Source organism: Agelaius phoeniceus, chromosome 13 (assembly GCF_051311805.1).
Source record: "Agelaius phoeniceus isolate bAgePho1 chromosome 13, bAgePho1.hap1, whole genome shotgun sequence".
NCBI lineage: Eukaryota > Metazoa > Chordata > Aves > Passeriformes > Icteridae > Agelaius > Agelaius phoeniceus.
In genome coordinates this window covers 17,780,521-17,805,149 of record NC_135277.1, presented here as the reverse complement: position 1 = coordinate 17,805,149, position 24,629 = coordinate 17,780,521, and the positions used below count along the sequence as shown (strand labels likewise).

Below are 24,629 nucleotides of genomic sequence, written 5' to 3'. Positions count from 1 at the left end.
GTATTTCGTGTGGGAACTTGAGTGTTGAAGGAACTTGGAAAAATCATGTACAAATTTGTATCAGGTGAAGGCCAGTGATGGCTGCAGGGGAGGAGGATGTGGCTGGAGGCTGAGGGTGCTGCACTGAGCATGAGGTGCCACCTTTACCTGCCCCATTTAGCAGCAAAAGCAGACAGATTGTAAGGGTTGGGTTAGAAACCCTTCCCTGCCCTTTGCAAGTCAGAGGGGGAGGTTCTGTACAGACCCTGTGTCACCTGATGAATCTGTATTTTGAATTTCTTATAACCTCTACCTTATTCTGAAGTATTTCATCTCTGAGGGATGCCTTACCTTCTCACAGAATTCAGTTCCTGTACATTGTGTAATGGGCACTGCTGTCCTTGTGTTGTGCAGTCTCTCCTGTTGTACTTCCCTCAGCTTTCCAAGCAGTCAGTCATTCCAGCTGGAGCTGCAAAATGCCTTTTTCTTAATGATGTGATTACAATACCTCATTTTTCTTCAGTTCTGGCTGCTCTTGACTAAATACCTTGGGTCACATTTAATTAACAACATGTGAAGCTGCAAGTGCAAAAAGATGAGCTGCTCTTGTGGAATTGATAGGGTTGAACCTAATTTTCAGTGTGGTGTAATTATAACTCCTCTGTGTCCCACACTGGGTGGTGTCCATGGAATGACCCTGTCCTTGTGTGTGCAGGTCTGGCCAGGGTATCCCAGGGACCTGGGCTATGGCCAAGGCCATGTCATTGGAATGACCCATGGAATGACCCTGTCCCTGTGTGTGCAGCTCTGGGGCTGTGTCCATGGAATGACCCATGGAATGACCCTGTCCCTGTGTGTGCAGGTCTGGCCAGGGTATCCCAGGGACCCAGGGTATGGCGGAGACCATGTCCATGCAATGACCCATGGAATGACCCTGTCCTTGTGTGTGCAGCTCTGGGGCTGTGTCCATGCAATGACCCATGGAATGACCCTGTCCCTGTGTGTGCAGCTCTGGGGCTGTGTCCATGCAATGACCCATGGAATGACCCTGTCCCTGTGTGTGCAGGTCTGGCCAGGGTATCCCAGGGACCTGGGCTATTGCCAAGGCCATGACCTATGGAAAGACCTATGGAATGACCCATGGAACCACCCTGTCCTTGTGTGTGCAGGTGTGAGGCCATGTCCATGGAATGTCCCTGGAATGGTCCATGGAATGTCCCTGTCCCTGTGTGTGCAGGTGTGAGGCCATGTCCCTGGAGTGACCCATGGAATGACCCTGTCCCTGTGTGTGCAGCTCTGAGGCTGTGTCCCTGGAGTGACCCATGGGGTGACCCATGGAATGTCCCTGGAGTGACCCTGTCCCTGTGTTGCAGGTCTAAGGCCATGTCCATGGAGTGACCCACGGAATGACCCTGTGTGTCCCTGTGTCCCAGCTCTGAGGCAGTGTCCCTGCAGTGTCCCTGCAGTGTCCCTGCAGTGTCCCTGCGTCCCAGCTCTGAGGCTGTGTCCCTGCAGTGTCCCTGCAGTGTCCCTGCAGTGTCCCTGCAGTGTCCCTGCAGTGTCCCTGCAGTGTCCCTGCAGTGTCCCTGCAGTGTCCCTGCAGTGTCCCTGTGTCCCAGCTCCGATGCTGTGTCCCTGCAGTGACCCTGTGTGTCCTGTGTCCCAGCTCCGATGCAGTGTCCCTGCAGTAACCCTGTGTGACCCTGTGTGTCCCTGCAGTGTCCGTGTGTCGCAGGTCTGAGGCAGTGTCCCTGTGTGACCCTGTGTGTCCCTGTGTGTCCTGTGTCGCAGGTCTGAGGCAGTGTCCCTGTGTGACCCTGTGTGACCCTGTGTCGCAGGTCTGAGGCAGTGTCCCTGCAGTGACCCTGTGTGTCCCTGTGTGTCCCTGTGTCCCAGCTCTGAGGCAGTGTCCCTGCAGTGACCCTGTGTGTCCCTGTGTGACCCTGTGTATCCTGTGTCGCAGGTCTGAGGCAGTGACCCTGTGTGACCCTGTGTGACCCTGTGTGTCCTGTGTCGCAGCTCTGAGGCAGTGTCCCTGCAGTGTCCCTGCAGTGTCCCTGTGTGTCCCTGCAGTGTCCCTGCAGTGTCCCTGCAGTGACCCTGTGTGTCCCTGTGTGACCCTGTGTGTCCCTGTGTCGCAGGTCTGAGGCTGTGTCCCTGTGTGACCCTGTGTGACCCTGTGTGTCCTGTGTCGCAGGTCTGAGGCAGTGTCCCTGCAGTGACCCTGTGTGTTCCTGTGTCCCAGCTCTGAGGCAGTGTCCCTGCAGTGACCCTGTGTGACCCTGTGTATCCTGTGTCACAGGTCTGAGGCAGTGACCCTGTGTGACCCTGTGTGTCCCTGTGTGACCCTGTGTGTCCTGTGTCGCAGGTCTGAGGCTGTGACCCTGTGTGACCCTGTGTGACCCTGTGTGACCCTGTGTGACCCTGTGTGTCCTGTGTCGCAGGTCTGGCCGGTTCCAGCTGCTGCCAGGGGGGGTGCTGGAGATCCGGGATGTGACCGAGGCCGACGCCGGGACCTTCACCTGCATCGCTGAGAGCGGCAATGACACCCTGGAGGCTCAGGCAGAGCTGGCAGTGCAAGGTGGGTCAGAGGTTTCCATTTGCACAGAGAACACTTCTCCACATTCCTAAAGACCTACATATCTAAGTTTATTCTGTGATCACTTCTGTGCCCTCTTAAAAACCGAGCCCCCTCCAGTCCTGTTATAAATATTGTTACTCTGATTTATTTCCAAACTGCTTATGATTTCCTAAATAGCCAAATGAGCAATGTGCTTCTATAATACAACCTGTGGGTGCTTCAAAGCTGCTCTATCTATCAAGTGTGGTTGATGTCATGGAGCTGAAGGAGGGCCAAGGCCACAGAGTGGCTGATCCCATCTGAAAGTCAACCTGTGCTCCTGCAACCTGGCTGTTTTTGGAAAGGACATCTCTAATGCATTTTTCATAATCCTTAAGTACATTGTTGTTTTCATTGAGCTTGAGAGAAGATAAAAGCAGAGATATTTGGTAATATGCTGGTTTATTGTGTGTTTAACTGTTTTGCTTACTCTTGCAAGCTATTTTTACTAGAAAAAGTACTGAAATATTGATAATGTAGTTGTAAAAAGCATCTTACTATGCATAAAAAGGTAAATAAAGCAAACTGGGTAAGCAAAGAAAATAGACTTGGTAAGGAGGGGGAAAGAATTGAGGTAAAAGCTTGCCTTTCTTACACTCCATGAGGAAATCTCTTTTTTATTGATTGGACCCTAGCAGGAGTTTCCAGTTCTTTCTCTGGAGTTCCATGGCATGTGCAGGGTCCTTATAAGAGCTTACCTGACTTGGTTTAGTGTGGACTGTGGTGCTACAAAGTTGATCTAAAAAGTAATTCTGAGGGGAGAAATTTATTCACTGAACATCCATAAATGAAGGGTTTTCTATAAACAAAAGGAAGGGTTTTCTGACCAAAAGGAAGCACTCAGACTCTATCTGGTCACAGATAAAAAACCTCACATTTTTCTTACCTTGTATCTTTGGCCAAAAGAATAAAGATTTGGTGCTCTGGCTTGGGAAATACCTCCAAGCTTCAGGCTTCAGAACACTTTACTATGGCTTCAAACAGCTCATGTGTGCTGTGTTTAATTCAGTTCCAGCCTCTCTATTTTACAGAATTGGCTTTGTGTTTTATGGGCAGTGACAGCAATTAATAACATTAATGATATGATGCAATTAAGCAGGTTGTGGGTAAAGCTGAGAGGAGCCTTAGTGCAGCACTTCCAGCCAGGTCACCTGGCATGAAAGTGAACTGGGACAACTTTTTTGCTCCTTATCTGAACCATTGTCAAGGATTTCTTCATTTGGTTGTGAAGGTTTAGAAAGTTCTGCCAGACCTTCCATGCTGATGTTTTGTTACACCTGGCACTGGAAAGAAAATCCTTTATGCTTGAGTATTAAAATATATTAAAGATTCCACAGAGTGCATTTCAGATATGACATTTCTGATTTTACTTCTTAGTTCTAATTTTAATTCTACTTTCCTTGGGAGGTCACTGTAGGGAGTAATTGTATTTCTGCATTACTTTACTTTGGTGCAGGGTTGAATAGCTGGAATAACTGTTACCTGATCCCTGGATCATTTCCTTCTAGACCAAAGAAATTGTCATCTTTCCCCACCTAATAACAGCATGATTTTGCTTAATTTAAGTTCTTTCTGCCATTCTTGGAAATGAGTCTGGCAGCATTTCAGACAAAGAATTCATTTTTGGGTACTGTATTTTTCTACAGCACTCCTTGAAGCCCTTGTTTTTTGTAAGAGGTTTCACTCTGCACTGGGAGTTGTGCTCAGGCAGCCAATCATTTTTCCTCTAATAACATTTCTCCATGGCAGTTTAGACATGGAATTCTGTGCCAAGGGGGTGAAGCTATTGCTTGGCAGTGTTAGGGCAGTGGAACTGGAGAGGTGTTCCTGTGGCTGCCTCTTGACTGAGCTTTCCTGGCAGTGCCAGCTAGGGGCTGACTGAAATTTGCAGGCAGAAACTGTAGGGGGACAGAATAGAAGAAAATAAAGATAGTGTAGAAAGTAATGTGACCCCTAAGGAGTTGCAGCTGGGCCAATTAGCAAGGATTAGGGGCAGGCCTGACTTTACCAGGCCACAGCTGTAAGCAGTGAGAAGAGAGGGCTATAAAAGAGCTGTTGAGAAGGGAACTGGAATCAGTGGCTGCTTTGTGGAGAAGGAAGAGTCAGTGCTCAGAGGAGCTGCCCACAAGAAACACCAAGAAGGTTTGGAGCTTTTGTGATAGGAGACAACAGCATGGAAGCCCTGCAATAAGATAACAACAAGAAACAACCTGCTGTATCCACTTGTAAGTTTGCATGGACTCAGGAATGCTCTGAAGTTCCCTTTGCTCCCTGATCAGCTTTGCTGTGTCCTCTGAGAAGGGTACAAAACCCTGCCAGCAAATGAGTGTCTCTGGCATGGTGCTGGCCATTGGAATTCTCCTTCCATGGCAGTGGGGATGAAATTCCTGACATCCCAGGGGGGAGGGTGCCCTCAGGTGTGTCACACTGGGGCTGTGCTGGAACATGGCAGGAAAATACCTGAGTTTTACCCTGGGTTTGTGTAGGGTGCTAGGGAGTGCTTGGGGAAAGCTTATTCCAGTTTATATGGCATTGTACACCCACCAGTCCTGGGAGTTCCTGGGGTGTTTTCTGTTACTTCTGGCACATTTTCAATTGGGAGAAGTGGTACCTTCAGTGCAGTTCCTCAGATCCTTCTGGTGACACTTTAGGATATCCCCAGTTTCACATACCTGAGAATAGTTGAACCCCTGTGTCATAAGTATGAGGTGCTAGAGGAGCCCTCTATTGCCCTCATGCTGGGTTTAAAAATAATTGGGATTTGTTCCCCTACATACATCCCAGAAGGACTGAAGCAGGAAAATGGCCTTTAACTTGACTGGAAAGGTACTGAAGAGTCCAGGAGAATTCTACACAAATTTCTGTCCTCAGTCTCTTTATTTGCATTGTGTATCTGGGAGGTAGAGTCAAGAAATTTCCTTACCTTTGGAAGGGCATTTTGGCTGCCCTATTCCTGAAAGTGTTCCAGGCCAGGTTGGATGGGGCTTGGCACAACCTGGGCTGGTGGAAGGTGGCCCTGCCATGGCAGGGGTGGATGTGGTGACCTGTCAGGTGCCTCCTAACCCAAACCATTCAGGGATTCTGTGGACCTGCAAACTGGAGATGTCACTGGTCACACACTGAACCCTTGCCTGGTGCATCTGAGAAGTGATTCCATGTGGGAGAGAACAGGGAATGTCCCAGGGAAAGCTGTGGCTGAGCCAGTCCCATAATCCCAGCCCCTAAAGCTGGACATAACCCTGCCCACACTTGGGGTAGGGCCAAACACTGAATGGACAAAACGTGGGCACCTTTGTACCCAGAGTGCCACAGAATGGGCAAAGGGACCTCCTCAGTATTCCTGGGGTGCAAATGCAGGGAGCACTGTGGGAAATGGATTTGTAGAGAATTCTCAGGGCCTGACAGAAGTCTCACATATCTGTATGCACACCCTGAGATAAGAAATGCTGACTGAGAAATGCCATGGAATAGGACAGACATTGTGGAGAGAGAAATGGAACCAGAAACAAGTTTCAAAGGATGGCCTTGCAAGTAAAAGCAGATACTTTGGAGAAATAGAAAGATGAAAGATGCATTTTAGATTATTGGCTTTAAAGCATTTCCAGCATGGTGTGACAAAAGCTGATAGGCCAAGAAATGCCTCTAATGTAATTAGGAAATATTTGGCTTCTGATTGTGGTGGTGTGAATTATAGCATCTGTATTGTCCCACCCTTCACATGAGACTGAAAATGGAATAAAAGTTTTTAAAACACCTCTCAGCTGCCCCATCTCTGGGTCAGAAAAGGGCTTAATCCAACAGGTCCCCACAGTCCAGGCCAAGCAAGGGCAGGACACTTCCCATGGTGGAGGCAAGAATTTGGAGCTGAAAAGTCACCTCTGTCTTGGCTGTGGTGGCAGTGCTGTCCCCTCACTGTGGGTGCTGCTACCAGGTTATTTACAACACCTGTAATGAATTGAGAGCACTGGAAAAATTTGTTTTGCTCTCCCCAGGCATGAAAGAATCTGGAGCATTTCCCTCAGATAAGGCTGGGAAGTGATGACAGCAGAGCTGGGCAAACAGGTAGTTATTACTGTATTTCATGTGCTCAGCCTGGGAGAGCCAGAGTGGCAGTTAAATACTGGGGAGGTCACAAGTTCAGCCTTCATCTGGGCAATATTTCAAATTTATGGCTGTGCCCAGCACCCTGGGGCTTTGTGCAGGGGCTGGGGCTGAGTGAGGTCACCACAGGGCCTTCCTGTGGCCTGCCTTGGTGCTGGGGGGACTTGCTCTCCCTGTTGAAATATTTACTGCAGTTAATAATGAACCAGAAAAATCACCAACCAAAAAAAAGAAAAAAAAAAAATCCATTTTCATTCTCCTGTAAAATTGACATGGCAGGTCTGAAGCCTCTCAAATAAATAAGTCCCTGTGTTTGTGGGAGAAGAGTGAGAGTTGCTCTTTGCTGTTGCTTGTTGTTGCCTTTCAGTGAGTTTTTGGAATAGCAGAAAATCAACTTCTGAGTTGTCTAGGACAGCATTCAGTGTCTGATAGTGTATCTTAAGTATTATACACGAAATGTCTGACTGTGTGAATGTAACTAAATTTAAAAATAAAAAAAAAGAAGCTTCTTTTGGGGTATCTGTAATGATAAATCAGAGATTGCATGTGGCAACTGGCTGCTCACGACCTCGTTCATGCTGCCAGAGCAAATTGTGTGGAAAAAACCAAATGCAGAAATGTTTTGATGGAATTGTCCACTTTGTGCTTTAGAAGGAAGTGCTGGAAATATTTTCAGTAGAGCTGACAAGGCTCACAGCAATGGCAAAGCCTCATTCCAGCAGAAAATAGGGTATTTTTGAGTGCTGGTCCTGCAGTGTCAAGAACAGTGATTGCTGTGTTCTGGGGGGGTTGGCAGGATTGCCTCACCTTGGTTTCCCTGCTGCCTTTGCTCTTGCTGGGGTCTCTAGTACTTGGATTACTCATGGCATGTAATTATTTTAAATTTTTAATTGAAGATTTTGGCTTAAAAAACTAGTTGTGATTATGCATCTATTAACATATGACTTGTTATTAAAATAAAATGAGAATGTGCCAGGATGTGTGAGGCAAGTCAAGACTTTCTTTAAAACAGAACCAGGACAGCTGCAGAAGGAAGAGCCTGAATGTGAAGAACCCTGGGCTTGTTTTCCAGGGTTCTCTGGGGCAGCTGCTTTGATAAAAGCTGATGCCATCCTGGCCCAGAAATTGTAGCTGTTTGCAAAGCACATTAAATCCTGCAGCAGCAGAGTAATATGTCTGGTTAACTGTTATTTTTGCATTAAGCTTTCATTATTATTGAAAACAATTCCAGGGAAGAAATTTGAACCATCACTGAAAATTGCTCAGACCTCTCTCATACCTTTGAGATGATCTTCATCGATTTCCCTCTCTAATTAAGCTCAGTCTGTATTTGATAATGGGCTGCTCCTCAATTAGAGATTCAGGAGATGCTGCATGAACCTGAACTTGGCAAAGGCTCACGTGGGGGACAAAATATTGTCCTTTTTGGGGTCTCAGAATGTGCTGCTTGAGGAAGCTCTTGGAAGGAAAACAACACCTTGGCTTCATAGGAGTTATTTCTTGCCCTGAAAATGTAATGAGTAATTAGAGACCTTTTTTCTGTGGTGATGCAAACAAGGGCAGAGAGGGCAGGAGTCTGGTGTGGATGGTGGAGGAGCTGAACTCCCTGGAACTTGGGTCTCTACCACTGCACTTCACTGTTGGTCTGAAAAGGCTTTCTGAAAGTGCTCACTGTTGCTCCTTGGTGTAGTTTAATGTGAAGGGAGTTCACTTGTGAATTCAGCTAACTGGGAATTTTTGCCTCTCACATTTGTATTCAAGGCAAGGCTTGCTGGTGGAAAAGTTATACACAGATATTCAGGGACATGGGAGAGGAAGGCAGGGGAGTGTTATTTTAAGGCTACATCACTTGTTCACATTGTACCTGGACACCAGAAAAGCCCATCTTCAGCAGAGGTGTAATTTTTAATACTAAAGGTAAATTTCCCCAAGGTGTTCTTTGCATCATGCAAAGGTCCCACTCCTGTGTTCAACACTGTGTCCTGATTTCTGTTCCACAGGCTTGGGCTCAACTGCCTCTGCTTTTCCTGCTCAGTGTCCAAATCTTGTTCTGTAGCTGGACTGCTGTAAGTTTTCAGGTTTTTTGGTCTGTCTTGATGTTTTTCTAAGAGCAGGAGGAACATTTGTCCAGCCCTTGACACGTGGAAGAGAGCTTGCCTTGGTTCTCAATGGGGGCACCAACATTTGTTTTCTTTAGCAGCATTTCCAAAAGTCACCAGTGAGCTTTGCTGGAATTTCCAGGAGCATTCTCTGGTAGCAGTGCAGATGTTTAACATTCTGTGGGGGTGTCAGAGAGCAGGGAAATGTCAAATGTGTTGTAGGAGCAGCTCAGGGGAGCCCTCCAGGCCATGATCTGTGCCTTGGCCATGATCTGAGCCCTCCCAGGCCATGATCTCCCCCAGGCAGGGGGCACTTGGCAGCTCAGGGCTGCTGGGGAGGATTTCCAGCCTTTCCTGGGCTCAGGCTGGGCAGGAGCAGCTGCTGGGTGTGCCTTGGTCAGTGGGGTGGGTCCCTGTGGCCAGGAGGAGGCTGGGATGGTCCCAGGATCATCCCAGGGATGATGTGCAGCCCCTCTTTATGATTCCTCTGGTTCATTATTAACTGCAGTAAATGTGGACCATCCCCAGCACCATGGGGTGTGCAGCCCCCAGATAATCCTGCTGCAAGGGAGGCTTTTCCTCTTCCAAAGTCTCTTTTCCAAAGATCTGATAACATTTGATCGTGAGGTTCTTGTACAGGAAACATCTGGAATTCTCTGTAATTGTAAAGGCAAATTCCCTCTATTTGTAAAGGCAAATTTGTACCTGTGCAGTGTGGGAAGAAACAGCCCCAGATTCCACCTTCAGTAATTCTGGAAAGGTGAAAGATTAATTAGAATATTTTTGTGCAGTGAATGGCACAGTTTACAAAGATTGCTCCAAGTCTGATTATATCTGGAAAAGTTGTCTTGTGTTACAGAGGTGCTGCAGAGCTTTCACATGGATTTTTGTGGTGCTGAAAAAGTTACAGAACAGCCCCCAGATGGGCAGGAGTGAATGAGGACAGGGATGAGATCCTTTGGGATGGGTGTTCATGGTGGAATGGTGTGGGGATTTGGGAGGTAACATCCAGAACTGCACATGCCAGGGAGATGAGATACATGTGGTATTTAAAAAAAAAACCTCTTTGTCAGATATATATATATATATATTTATAAAAAACCCATTAAGAAAGACAAAACCAAATGATCAGTAACCCTTAGAATTCACACAAATGGTTTTCCTTGTAAATGTTCTTGAGGAATCCTTGGGGATAATGAAAATGTTACTAAATTAAGCAGCAGTGTCTTAAATATCTACAATGTCGAAACTGATATTGAACTGAGGGAATTGTAAAGGCAGCTTTCTCTTTCAGGCAGAGTTTCTAATAAATGAGGATCATATTAACAGGGATTGGAACCAGCTGCTGCTTTAGGGACAGAAATCCTTTTCCCCCAAAATGGCTTTTAAAACAGAAAGCTGAGGCTTTGCCTTTGGCCTAGACAGGCAGTTACAAAATGTAGGGTTTTGCCCAGGGTTTATATTTAGGGATGAGGTTTTTTTTCCTTTTGGTCTCTAAAATAAAAATGTGGTTTTTAGTTTGGAACAGGCTTTGCCCAGCCCAGGATTTACTCTTTTTGCAGTGTGTTTTTCATACAGTGCTGTAGGAAAGGTAAGCCCAGCTGGCTCATGGTCCCAAGTGCTCATGGATGCTTTTAAGGATTCAAGGACACAGGAAATGTATGTACTAGAGATAAGCTATAGGGGTTTAATACTGCTTGTACTCCCCATCAAAAGGAGATGACAGAATTTCAATTGCAAACTAAAAGCTGAAAGATTCAGTAGTAATTTTTAAGTTGCACATGCCAGAGACTTCCAAGAAATGTGAATGTGTGAACTAAGCAGCTCATTAAAATGCCTTTTGCCTCCAAGTGAGACTCTTTTTATAGGAGTTGTGCCCTAAATGGTGAGTACTTTTCTCTGTTCATCAGGGTCATCCTTCCATTTTAATTGGGTGAACCAAGCTCCAAGTTTAATTTTTGAATTTATGGGATTTAAATTTTTTTTTTCCATTTCAGCAGAAACTTTTGCACTGTTTTCACACCACCAAATTTCGTGATGAAAACTGAGGGTGATGTTAAAGTTGAAATGCTGAGGAACACCACACATCAATCAGTCTTGAGAGGGAGTCCATACCATAAAGTGAACATATACTTTCTTTCAAGTTAAATTTTTATGATGGTTAAGCTGACTCTCATCCAGCAGATAATTGATTTCTCTAATGGGAGCCAGATTATTGCCATTACTGGATGTCTCATTATCCAAGCTCTAGTCCTTGGCAGGGAAGTTTCTCCCAAAGTTGCAGAGATGAAACAATCCAGTAATTTGTGGGCAGGAGGAGGGCTCTTATCTGTGGTGGCTGATTCCCTACATAGTCTTGCAGTTAATTAGTTTGTGTTCGTGAGGAGAATGAATGAGAGGAAAACCAGGGCTGAGTTTGGGTTCCTGGAGTAAACAGGGTTTGGTGATGATGCCAGGGGAGCTTCAACACTGGCAGTGTTCTGGAGCCTTGGGGGCAGGTGTGAGCTGCCTAATAAAGGTGTTTGGTGCTCCTCAAGGTGCCCTCTGCACAGAGGGGCTGGGGGCAGGGCTGGAGGGAAATGGGAACAGGATCTAAGATGCTCACAGAAGGAAACCAGGCTCAAAGAGGGCTGGTTAATTGTTAATGAAGGGCAGAACATTATTTTTATAGTGAATATTTTTCTAACCAGTGCCAAATTCTGGCAGCTCTGCTGGTCTTGTTTGTTTTCAAGTGCTGACTCAGAAGTTGGGTCTGTGATCTCTATTTTCACATCCTTAGGAGCTTAAGTGTAGTCCCAGTATAACATGAAACAAAGCCCTTTGCAGGTGAGGATATAAATTGCTGTACTGTGGTACCTCAAAGCCCCCCATGCTCTGGCAGTGCCACTCCCCAGGCTGTGTGTCTCTCACATCAGATGCTTTTACCCTCAGTAAAGCACTTGGTTCTGTGAACACAATTTGAATAAAAGGGGGTTTGTGCTCCTCCTGAGCTACAATGCTTGAAAGGCCCCCTGGAACCCCCCCATTACTGACAGGTTAATGCACAGAATGTAGGATTACTCAGGATTTCTCTTGGCATTGCCTGCAAGTTGCCAAAGCTTCCCATAAAAGTGCTGCTTGTCTGTCAGGAGCTGGACAGTGAGCCCAAGGAGCACTTCCCTTGGGCAGGGAATGCATTTGTTCCATAGCAAGGTGGCAGAGTGGAATGGGACTTGAAGGAGGTGCAACAATTTTGGCAGCATTGGAAATAATTCTGCTTTGTGTTCTGTAACACAGGGAGCTCTGTAGTGTTTTGGAGCTCCAAGCTCAAATTAATATTTGTTTATCCTGATGGAATAATGTTCATGAAGGACCCTGGGAGGCACAGGGCAGTCAGTGCCACCTCAGTGCCCAGCAGGGTCATGGAGCAGCTCCTGCTGGAAACTGCAGGAAGGCACAAAGGGGAATGAGGTGAGCAAGAAAAGAGCAACAGAACATCTGCCTGGGCTTGTGCAAAGCATCACAGCCTGCCCTGGTGATCCCATCCTCTGGAGAGCCATGGATTTGGTGTGTGTGCCATGGGGTGAGTGAGGAATTGTGGCCCTGGCACAGGGTGCCCGGGGAGCTGGGGCTGCCCCTGCCTCCCTGGCAGTGCCCAAGGCCAGGCTGGGCAGGGCTCTGAGGGCTTGGAATGGTCCCTTCCCCACCAGCCCATGGCTCTGTGGTTGCTGCTGGCCAGGGAGCTCAGGCAGGCTTTGTGCACAGGGAGGAACCAAAGCAGCTGAAGTAGAACTTCAAATATGTCACTCTTCTGTACTGAAAGTCTCTTTTGAGGTGAGTTTATAGCAGCTCACAGCTCAGAGCTGAGTCAGGGCTGCAGAACAAACATTTCACTAAATTCTAATGATTTACTAGAAGCTGTGTGCCACGCTTTGGAGAATCTTTAAAATATAATTTTGCCTTTCCTTTCCCCTTTGGGCAAATAATTTTTTTTTCAGCTTTCTCAGTACATGTATAATTAATAACTTTGTTTACTGACAATGTCAGCACTAACATAGCTCTGATTTATAGTGTTTATCTTTTGCCTGTTTCCTGTAGCACATCCTAAGATGCCACATAGAGAAGAAACTGTATTTTAGGAAGGTGCTTCCAGAAAAATAAGAGTTCATTACCACCATCCTGGTATGTTCTCTTGGCTTCAGAAGAAACCATAAGACTCAAATCATTGTGCTTTAAATAATTGGCTGAAACTTTGCTTTGCTCTCTGGGAATTTGCATGGGAAGGAAAGAACCACTGGAGGCTTTGTGGGGCTGGGGAGGAGGCTCAGTTCCACAGGCTCAGATTTCTGGGCTGGAGCAGCTTTGGCTCTGTCCTTGGCACTGGCTGTGCTTTTGCTCCCAGTCACACACTCATCTGCACAGTGCATGCTTCTTGCTCTGCTAATTTGCTTAAACGATCATTAGTGTGATTAACCATTAGAGCAGTGATTGCAGAGCTGCTGATCTCCCTGCTTACTGTGATTAACCCTTAGAGGGGTGATTGCAGAGCTGCTGATCTCCCTGCTGCTCAGAGTGCAGCTGGGCTGGTCCAGGCAGACACACAGGAGAAGTGAGGGTTCCACAATGAACCTGGGAACTCATGGAAAATTCCCCTGGGTGTAAACAAGTGCTGGAGCACATGAAAAAAAGCTTTTATGGAGCCTCCAAAAGATTTCCATGGGCTGCTGGTGCTGTTAGCAGAGCTCTGCATCATCACATCAACCACAGTAATGTTCCTTCAGGATTTGGAGGACTTGGGGAAAGGATTGTGGGTTCAAATGTTAAGCTGGTTCTGTTGGAAAACTGGAACTTGGCTTCTTTAGTTTCACATGGGATTGTAATTGTTGATTGTTGTTTTCCAAGGAAAAGAGAAAATTCTTTGAAGTGCAGGAAAATCTTAGGGATTAAAGGGGATATTTGAGTTGTGGATGTGGCACTTGGGGCTGTGGTTAGTGATGGATCTGACAGTGCTGGGGTAATGGTGGGACACAATCTTGGGGGTTGTTTCCAACCTAAAGGATTCTTTGGCTTGCCTGGAACAGCTCAAATGGGTAAAATGTCATTTGGAAGAACATCTTTCACTTGTAGGGATCCATTGTTGTACCACCTTGCCAAAAATACTTTTCTAAGATAGTATTTTAGAATTATTGACCAGTGTTTTTATAAGGAGGCTCCTTTGCCTCTGTTAAAGGGGTCACTTTAATTTACTAATTTGAAATCTGAAGACTCTTAGAACTTCCTAATCTATTCACTGTTACTAGTTTGTAGTTAAAATGTGTGAATGCTCTGCAGTCTCTCTTTGAGGGAAAAATTCTTTTCTAGAGTATCACAAACTTTAAATATGAAAAACTTCCTTGGATTTGAGGTGTGCACCTGATCCATAATAACAGTTTCAATTTCTTTACCTTTACCCAAATTACTGGATTTTATTTAAGAAAAGAGCATTACTGGGGTCTGTGCCTTCCTGAATTCTGTTGCTCTCACTGGCCTCGTGTGCTGGGCCAGGTTTCAACATAAGAGAATGTAAAGGCAAATCTGTACCTGTGTGACAAGAAACAGCCTCAGATTCCACCTTCAGTAATTGTGGAAAGCTGAATGATCAATTAGAATATTTTTGTGCAGTGAATGGCACAGTTTACACAGATTGCTCCAAGTTTATTTTGTATCTTCTAACCTCAGTGGTTAGAATCCATTTGTGTTGGGAAGGATGAAAGTTTGACAAGGAAGTCTCACAGATATATCTGTTTAGCAGAAAGATTTTTGAATGTAGAATATGAAGAAGGAATAGAGATGGAAGCAAGTTCTGATACAGAAATAAAGAATTGCTGAGCCAGTCTCACTGGCTAACCAAGGAGCAAAGGGTGTGTTAGTTAGAAGGGGGTTTTATGGCTTAGAGCAAAGGATAAACCCACCTCAGACAAGAAAATGTTTTTACATATTTGAAGATAAAAAAAAGTCAAAGGGAAATGAGAATCTCTTTTGGTAGAGCCCCCAGGAGCTCCTGTAGGGTGGTGGCAGCTCTGGTCCCAGGCAGGGATTGCTGCAGGATCCCATCTTGTGCCAGTGTCCAGGGGCAGATGGCTGAGGGGATTTAAGGAAAGGGTCAGAACAGTTCTTATTTCCCCTGGGTCATGTCCTGTTCTCCAGGCAGATTGGGCTTTCCTCTGTGCTTTCTCCATTATTTATCAATCCCCCATAGATTTCTTTTCTATTATTCCATTTTCCTCTCTCACTCCATTTCAACATCTTGTATCCCCCTCATGCCATGGCTCTGAGAAGAACAGCACCTTTTTTCTTTATTTTGTGCCAATCTGTTAAATTTATTTGGTTTTTCTTCTCCAAGCTTTCATGGGAAAGGCTGAGCCAGTCCCCCCTTACTCCCCCACTATGCCAGTCATGTTTATCTGGGCCTTTATTGAGCCCTTGGAGTTGTTTCTTTTCAGGCTGCAGAGTCTTGTTTGCTGGCTCCTTACACACAAGCTGTTATTGAAGTGGGTTGTAATTAAGGTTATTTTTGGGATTTGTAAATTAGAAGGGACTTTGATGTGAAGATGGGTCTGCATTCACTGAGCTGGAAAGGAATCAGAATTGATGTGGAAAGCCAGCCTGAAGAATTTGTGTCATTACAAGACAAAAAACATGGAAAAGCAGTAACTCTGTATTTTCTTTTGAACTTGATCTGAAAAAAGCTATATTTTGTAGTGCCAGGATGTGCCTGGATCCAGCAGCAGCTATTGGTGAACATGAGAGGGGCTTAGTTGATCCCATAAATTATTTTTACTGTTCCCAGCCCTAGTTTGTCTTTTCCCCAAATGATCAGAGGCAATCTGTATTCAGTGAACAAACAGCTTCATATTTGAAATAATCTTAAAATGTGTGTCCTTGCTGGCCTTTGGAGCTCCTCAGTCTGTAACACACAAATGAAGCCCCTCACTGGGAGGGCTGCACTGGGAAAGATTCAAAGATATGGGATGTCAAGGCTTGCTGCCTTTAATTTGTCACATCCTCTTTCCCCTTCTTGTGGGATGGAGTTAGGAAATTCTTAAATACGTGTTCTCCTGCTGTTTCTCCCCAGGATCTCATGCCTTGTGCACTGCACAAACTTCACAGTGCTACTTTATTGAGAAAATATTCAATATTTGCTATTTTTCCTTATTCAGGGGATAGTCCCATGATTTATTTATACTGCTCGGTTCAAATCCATATTTATTCCTGTTTTGGTATTCAGCTCCATGGCACCTAAATCATTCATAACCACTAATGAATGTATTTTTGCTCTCTGCTGAAATGAAGTGGCATTGAATCCATTTAAAAAATTGACTGGGACACAGAAAAATTAAGAGGAAATGTATCCAGCTGTTTTAGTGCCCAGTGTGAGACACTTCAGCATTGATTTTTCAGAATGTGCATCCCATAATCTGTCCCTTCAGAGCTGTGACTGCCCTGGAGAAGGGGCTGAGGGGCCACAGTCACCTCTCAAATATGGGATTTGCTCCATAAATGTCCACCAGTGCCATCAGAGGGGCAGGGCTGGGGAATCCAGGGTGGGATTGGGGGATCCAGGGTGCTGTCACATCCAGGGAGGGCCAGTTTGTTGTTATTATTATTATTTTTTAATCTTCACGTATCAAAATTATTGGAATAATTGTAAACTTTTAAGATTTGAGTTTTTGAAAGACCCAAGGAAGAAAATACAAGTGGGAAATGTGCCATATTCCACATTCCAGTTATAAAGCACTTCTTGCTGAGGTGTTGGGTGTCATTCTGGGTGGAGGGAGGACTCAGCCCTATATCCACCCTATATATCCAGAATAAACATCCCTAAATCCTGAAGGAACACTGTATTGTTCACAGTGATGGCAGCAGTGCTGCACATCCTCCCACCAAGCAGTGCCAGGGTGGATGGAGGATTCCTGCTGGGGATTTGTGTGGAGGGGGCAGGAGGGATCTCAACAGACACCAGAGGCAGCGTGGTGAAAACTGGGATTGAGGGTTTTGCCTGGAAATAGCTGGAAATGGGAAACAAGGCCCCAAAGGCTCTGGGCCTTGTTGTGCTCAGGGCTGTCTGAGGCCTCTTCCCCAGCTCAGCTTTGTGTGGAAAATGAGGGCTCTGGAATTCAATAAAAATTTCATTGCCTTTGGCAGTGCTGTAAGAAGTTTAAATTTTGATGAGCGTTCTTGTTATTCAGATGTTTCCATGGTACTTGGAGTAGATTCAGGGTCAAACAGGCGAGATTTCTCCTAGAAGGGCTGGGGAAGGAGAGCTTAGTAAAACAGAGAAATAATGAATGTAACAGTTTTACATTATTGATGCCCAGATTAAGGTTTTTACTTCTAAAAATCACCCGAGAAGTTGCGTGGAAGGCTCGCTCCGAATGATAATCAGTAATACCCTCGGATAGGCATGGAGTGAGCTCTGCTCTAGTTCATTACAGTGGATAAGCTTTTCCATGTCATCTGGTGAACTCATTTCCATCTAGAAATCTCTTCTGTCATCTGCTCTTTGTCTGAGTTTCTCCTTCACTGGGGAGTTCACCCCTAGAGCAGCAGGTTAATCCCAGCCCATGCCTCCCCTGTGTGCAGGTTTTGGGAGATGTCCTCCCACAGAGGGTGGGCTCTGAACAAGAAGGAAATAAAGCTTTGGTGTCTTTGGACATGGAGGAGTCTTACTGGGAGCACTGGAGGGGAGGTGACAAGTGCAAAAGGTTTGGAGGCCAAAACTCTCCCATAAAAAGAAACAGGAATCTGTAAATTGGTACAACTTCAGTGTACAGGTGGTTTGAGTTTTCACTTGTGTGTTCCCCTGTTGTGGGCAAAACAGAACTGTTGTAGTGTGTTTTTTATTTGGCATGTTTATTGTTTGATTTGTGGTTTTGTAGTCCTTTTGTGTTTTTCTCCCCCTGTTTTTAGAGTGACACAAACCTGCTTTTGTTATTTAGTTGAGCCAGGTGTTGGTTAATCTGTTTGATATTGGTGCAGGACAGACACTCACTGCTGGGGCCAAATCCTCTTGAGGCAGACTCACAGAGCAGTTGGGATTGGAAGGGACCTCTGGAGACCATGCAGTCCATTCAGGGTCATCCAGGTGGGTTTGGGATCCCCCAAACATGGGAGACTCCACACCCTCCTGGAAAGCAGCTCTTCCTCGCAGTCAGGTGGAACTTGTGATTTCATTTTTATGCCCATTGCTTCCTGATCATATTTAGCAATTCCTGTTGCTGAATGCCACTGAGAAGTGTAATGGAAGCAGCTTTTCAGTGGTCTTGGACAAAGGTCAGCGTTCCATCCCTGCAGGGAATAGCTGGGGGAGCTGTGGCACATCTTCCCCTGGGCTCAGAGTGGGTGGGGATTCCATCCTGCAGCCCTGATCCAGGGGGTGCTGTGGGTCAGAGCAGCACCCACCTGGTGCCCACCATGCTGAGGCACACAGGAATTCCTTCTGCTGCTCCTTGTCCCCCAGGAGCAGCCCTTCCATGGCATACAGGCAAAGGAGGGGTTTCCATGTGTTTGTATTGATGCCTCAGGTTTTGCTTTTCTATTTTCACATTCTGTGCTGCTTTAGTGAGTGGGGCTGGGCTTCATGTTAGGGGATGGTGAGCTCTGTGCACAGAGCAGGGAGACAAAACAATTCCTGCTCCAGCTGGGGACCAAGGACAAAGGATCCAAATCTCAGGCCCAAGGGCATAAACCAGAAGAGAGAAAACAAGGATGGGACTGCATGGGCTGGAGCTGGAATTGAACAATTAACTCCAATATGCAAATGGAGCAGAATTTACAAAAGTGAGAGACCCCATGACTTGAGGTCCATTTTTGTGACCATTTTGGTTCATCTTGGATGCAGCCCTGGCTGGGCTCTTGTGCTGCCCAAGGTGGCTCTTTTGAGGCCTTCTAATAAATCCCTGCTTTATTCTTTAGCTCTGCCCAGGCCCTGTTCTAGGTCAGCCTTCCCAAGGCATCACAAAGGGCACAGAGGTTCTCCAGCCCCAGCTTCCCTCACTGCCCTGTTCTGATGGAGCCCAGCAACGTGGTGGCACTGAGGGTCCCTCCTGCCCAAACACCAAACCTCCCAACCCCACAGCAAAGGTAATGGCCTTGTCATGGAAAACATGGAGAGTCCAGGCTCAAACCCAGAATTTATCAGGGCATTAGGGCTGTAAACTGATGCCATTCCTGGGTGGTGACATTCATCACCACCACCAGCATTTAGTTTTGTAGAGGGGGATCTGTGGGATAAAGTTAACTAAGAATAAAATAGTTTGAGGAAGGTTACTAAAAACACAAAGCAAAGCCCAAGAGGTTAAACAAATACTGGGCACGTGGTGTTTGTGTTCACAGTGAAAAGTTACCCTGGAAAGAGAAAAAAACCCCAGCTCCAAACCTCCCCAGAGAGCTCCTAAGGACAAGGGAAAGGAATTATTATTCTCCTGTTTATTTGCGAGTAAATGAATACAAAACTTTCAGTCATTTGCTAATAACAGACAAATCTTGTGATAGTTTTTTCCAAGCCTGTCAGAGCTGGGACATCTGCCAGGGACAGCACAGGGTCAGCACATGATGGAGTGTGAGGAGAAAGGGGTGAGAAGATGGCCTGAAGCAGAAAAGTGAATTCCTGCTGTCTGTGTTCTCTGCAAGATTGGAGACTTTTGTCTTAAACTGTATTTTATCTTTTCAAATAGAGAGGCTGTACCTGAACTTGCAGTGTTAGTAAAATCTATTTCAGAGCAAACCCCTGAAGTGAACAGTGAGGAATCATTGGGACCAGATGGTCTTCACTCCACATTTCTTGAGGAGCTGAAGTGTGAAATCCTGAGTTCCCAAGAGTGCTGTGTAACCTAGCACCTAAATCAGCAGACTGAAAAAAATCAGACTAAGGAGATTTGGTCAGTGTGACATGAGGGTTTTAGAAGCCTTTCAGGGGAGATTTGGGAAAATGTGGGTGAGTTAATCTGATATCTGGAGCTGTTAAAATGACAAAAAATTAAAATACAGTGTTGGTAGCTGATTGAATCCATCCATGTGTATTTTGTGTGGAAAAAGCCACACTCTGCCATGGAGAACCTTTAGCAGGATGTTGTTGCCCTTCCTTCCCCAGAGCCTTTCTGCCAGTGTCACTCACTAAGAGCCTCAAACACTGGTGCTGTGAGTCAGAGTGAATTCCCTCCTGCAGGAAAAGGGAATGAATTCATTGTTTAATAGGAAATTAGAGGGTGTTGTTTTGATCTGTGGAGCTGAGTCTGCACTGCTCAGTGTGGAAAAGGGGATTTGGGGTGTCCTGAGTTCATTGGGGTTGTGAAAACAAATGGTGCTGGTGAAGAGTTTTGGGAACCCCTTGTGATGTAAGGAACATCCAGGTGGTGAAATGACACTGGAGTTCAATGGATTGCACAGGGAAATGCAGCTCTGCCAGTTCCTGTAACACAGCCATGGTCTCTGACCTGGGGCTTGGCATGGCCCTGAAATATTGAAATTGGAAGATGCAGGTTTTTGGAAAGCACAGGATCTTAAAAACCACATGAAATAGTAGGAATTGTTAGGAAAGGAATAGGAACCTGAGCAGAAAAATCATTATGGGACTGTCTAAATCTGCTGGTCCTGGATGTCAGAAAGTGAAAAAGCCAGACAGAAGAATCCTGCTCACTACAGGATGCTGCAGACTGACTGCATGTCTGTGCAGCCAGAGAGCTTCCCAGGCAATGCCAGCTGTGGATCCATGTCCAGAGCTCTGCCTGCCTGCAGTCCAAATGTCTGTGCCAGGCTGGAGCCCACAGCTTCCAGGAGCCCTGCTGGGGATGGGGCTGCTGCACACGAGGCTGTGTTCAGGGGCTGCTGGATTTCACTGCAGCTCGTGCTGGGAGGGAATCCCATTTCCATCCCTCCATGCAAGAGTGAGCAGCTGATTGTTTGGAGTGTTATCCCAGGCCAGGCCAGGGATGGAGATGTTAGTCCTGTGTCATTCCTCCTGCACAGGAATGGTACAGAGATATACAAATATATATCTATATACACACTCATTTCCTTTCTGCAGCACAGAGCATTTCTTTGTTAAGCTCCTATTTGAGGTGTCCAGTTCCATGGCTGCATAATCCTGCCTTTGCTCAAATAACTGATTCCAGCTCTTCAATTTTTCTTTTGGAGCTAATTTTCTGGGTCATTGATCATTTTCATTGCTCTCTTGTAAATCAGAGCTCATGTTTTCCCTCAGATGTGGGGGGGTTGGGGTGTGCTGCCAGCCTCCCCATGGGCAGCCCTTCATCCCCCTGTGATACTGGCACTCATGCCCAGTTTGTGAGAAAATCCTTGTTTCTCAGGCCTTTTGCTGTGAACTTTAGTGCTATTACTTCCTACTCCATAAATCTACAATATATTATTTCTGCCTAAAAAAAACCCATATATGTTGAATTACAGCTTGAGTTTTTTTGCTCTCTAATTGATCAGTATAATTATACTTTACTTGTTTGTTCTGTACTATTCATGCTTACCTGGTTTCTTGGTTGTTGTCCTAGCACTGAACATTGGATTTTAGTTTCTGCCTCTGGAATGTTTGTTTAGGGGCTGCTCTCTGAAGCATGGATCATATTTAGCAGTTTCTGAATGAAAGCTTTTCACTGTAAATGTAAAATAGCTGCTTTAATTCAGCCCTGCCCTTCTGCCAGCACTGGAAGCAGCTCTCTCCATGGAGCTGGGCTTTGGCATTTCCAAGGGAACTGTAAACTCTGAACACAGGAACAACCCATGGCCCCCAAATGCTCATTTGGGGCAATTCCAGCTGCTGAGCAGGGGTTTAACAAGGTCATTGCAGCAGGCAAACCAGGTCCCCCCTCTGCTTTGGCTGTGCAAGAAAGGGAAAGATTCCCACCAGTCAGGATGCCACAGGCACCACTTCTCCCTAGGGCCATTGGCTTTCATTTTCTAAAATATATATTAAAAAACCCCCATTTAGTACATTAGAGAATGTCACTGCCACCAAAACTGTTCATAAACTGCAACTCTGGCTTTGCTGCAAAAAAATTGCTGTAGTAGTTTACATTTTTATAACCTTTTTGTGTCTTGGTATGCTGATTTTTGTACATTAATTTGACACTTTTCTGTATTTCTCTAGAGGAACCCTTTTTGTCAGCTTGTGTTTGCTTTGCAAATTTTGTAGCTGCATATTAAGTGTGTTTTAAGGACATCACAGTCGTGCTCAGGGATTGGGAAGAATTTGCCTTGCCTACAACATAGTTTTGGGGTTTAAATCTCTTTTTTTTCCCAAGTATTATCCATATACTTCTGCTGATTTTTAAGGAAGAATGTTATGACACCCCATTTTTATTTAAAGTGTAAAATCCTTTTTTGTTTTCAGGATACATTTGAAGAAAATCAACTAATTTGTATACAACTAACTCATGGAATTAAAAGATGATAATCAAAAAACTCTGCTTTCAAACATCAATTCAAACATTTTTTCTGTGTTTTGGGGGAGGGACAGAAGGGATGGATTAACTGGGTAATGGTCATGTTGCAGTTTGATCCTTCTTAGAAACTAAATTGCAGTTGTGAAAATTGCATTTAACTTTATAATGATTCTAATAGGATTTGGAGCATATCCTAATGGAATAGGTTGTTATCCCTGGAGGAGGAAATAAAATCCCTGTGGACCATTTCAGGCTGATATGAAATGGGCTTTATGGTAAAATTTTAAATACTGCTGGTAATCCAGATTTGTAACTGAAATACAAGCTGGGGATTGTGCCCCCAGCATCCCTGGGAAATGGGTTATAAATGGAAGTGCCCAGGAGTGCTGGGGCCAGGAGGGTTTGAGATACACTGGGAAAATGTGGCCACTGCTAAGTTTGTGTTTGTGCTCTTGGGGCTGTGGGGAAGCTTCTGGAATGAGCAGATGATTTGTAAGGGGTGCCTGGAGATGCTCTCCATGGACAAAGTGAGGGAGGAGTGCAGAGCTGGGGTTTCCCTGGCTGACCTCAGAACACACACCCTCATTTCTGGGGATTGAGGGCACCTGGAGTGCCTCAGAAAGCAGGAATGGTGCTTCAGTGTTGTCCTGGACATTTCCAGTTGGAAACTCAGCCTCAGGCTGTTACTGGAGTTGCAGCACGGCTTCAGGAATAGTCCTGGCTGGAAATGTTCCTGTCCCTGACATCCAGAGCTGGGCTGGATGGGGCTTGGAGCACCATGGTGCAGTGGAAGTGTCCCTGCCCGTGGCAGAGATGGCACTGGGTGGCCTTTGAGGTCCCTTCCAACCCAAAGCAGTCATGGATTCTGTGACTTGGGAATGTTTGGAGCCACTGGTTGGTCTCGTTCTTTATTTCTTTATTTTGGGTTTGTTGGCTGCTGTGCTTGGGCCAGTGTGGCATTGGCATTCTCTGGAAAAATCCCTTCACCCAGGATTCTTCTCCTGGGAAGCTGAGAAGCCTCAGGGAAAAGGAAAACAATTCTGATCTCACTTGCTGCTCCTGTGCTGTGCTCATGTGGAATGTGGTTGGAGATTGCTCACCCACAGGTGATTGTTTCACTGCATTCTGCTGTGAGTTGTTTGCACTCTTGGGCCAATCAGGGCCAAGCTGTGACAGGACTCTGGAAAGAGTCAGGAGTTTTCATTATTATCATTTTAGCCTTCTCTAAGTATCCTTTCTGTATTCTTTAGTGTAGTATAGAATTCTTTAATATAATACAGTATAATAAAGTCATAAATGAGCCTTCTGAGAACATGGAGTCAGGTGCATCATTCCTGCCTTCGTTGGGGCAGTTCCCAGCAAATACAATAGACCAGCAGCTGATTTGTTAATGCTTTTTAGAAAGAGAACAGGTCTTTTAAAGTGATCTTTACAGCCTGTGTGTCCAGAGGAGACCATTGCTGTGCTCCTCCTGTACAGCACAGCTTCAGACCACTGGAGTTTATTTCCATTTCCTTCTGATCACCTGTACTTGTGCAATGGGATCCATGTCCAGCATCCATTCCTGTTTCCTCATCACCTTGGGTGCAATTCCTGCTGCATGTCTGCAGTTCCTCAGCTCTTCCCATCCTTTAGAGCTATTGGCTTAAAAAGCATCTTATTTTTAAAATATTTCACCTTTATTGGGATGTAGCTTAGAAGTTTGAATCAACTGCTGATGTAGTTTGGATTGGGTGTTTTTTCTTAATCTTTTGATCATTGTTGTGATCAAAATATTTTCTTCCATCCCCAGAAGGGTGGCAGGGCTCCCTGGGGGGTGTGAAATTCTGTTCAAGCATTTTGCCTTTTCAGGAGTTGTTCTGTGCTGACACGAAGAGGGGGCTGAACTGCCAAGTTGTCTTTGAAGTTTAATTGTGTGTTTGGCAACAGAGCACAGCATCTTCCCTTACAAATCTGGTTTTCTGTGGTAATTGGCTCCTTTGCTCACTGGTTATCAATTGAACTTCACCACCAACATCTGTACTTGCCTTGTGTTAATGCTAAACACTGACATGGTTAAACCAGAAGAGTGTGTTTGAAAAGCATTTATTAATTCATTAACTGGGAAGTAATTGATAAAGTGAGCACTCCTCATGTTATTATCCCTTTGTGAACAGCTTGGCATTTGCTCCATGAGCCAGAAAAGCAAAGTCACTTTGAAAACACAGGGTGTTTCAAATTCTTAATCTCCTAAATCAAAAGTAGTTGAGAGTAGGTAGGAGAGTCTCTACTTCAACTTCCCCTTTTGTGTCAAGAAAATCCTGCCTCTTACAATTCAAAATTAATGCCTCTTTCTGGATGATGTCCCAAACTGGAGCAATATCAGTTGCCAAAGATATTTGAGTTCTTTCCAAACGTCTTCATTACAACAGTAATGAA

At 45.4% G+C, this 24,629-nt stretch overlaps 1 protein-coding gene across 8 annotated transcripts in view; it reads left to right on the top strand.

The window, feature by feature from the left end:
- The window catches only part of NEO1 (neogenin 1), a 182,373-nt gene that overhangs the window by 83,016 nt on the left and 74,728 nt on the right, over positions 1-24,629 (top strand). For all 8 annotated transcript variants that reach the window (XM_077185271.1, XM_077185267.1, XM_077185266.1 and 5 more), the window contains exon 5: positions 2,424-2,560. In XM_077185271.1, the coding sequence (XP_077041386.1) occupies positions 2,424-2,560 (137 nt within the window). The remainder of the gene's footprint in view (positions 1-2,423; positions 2,561-24,629) is intronic.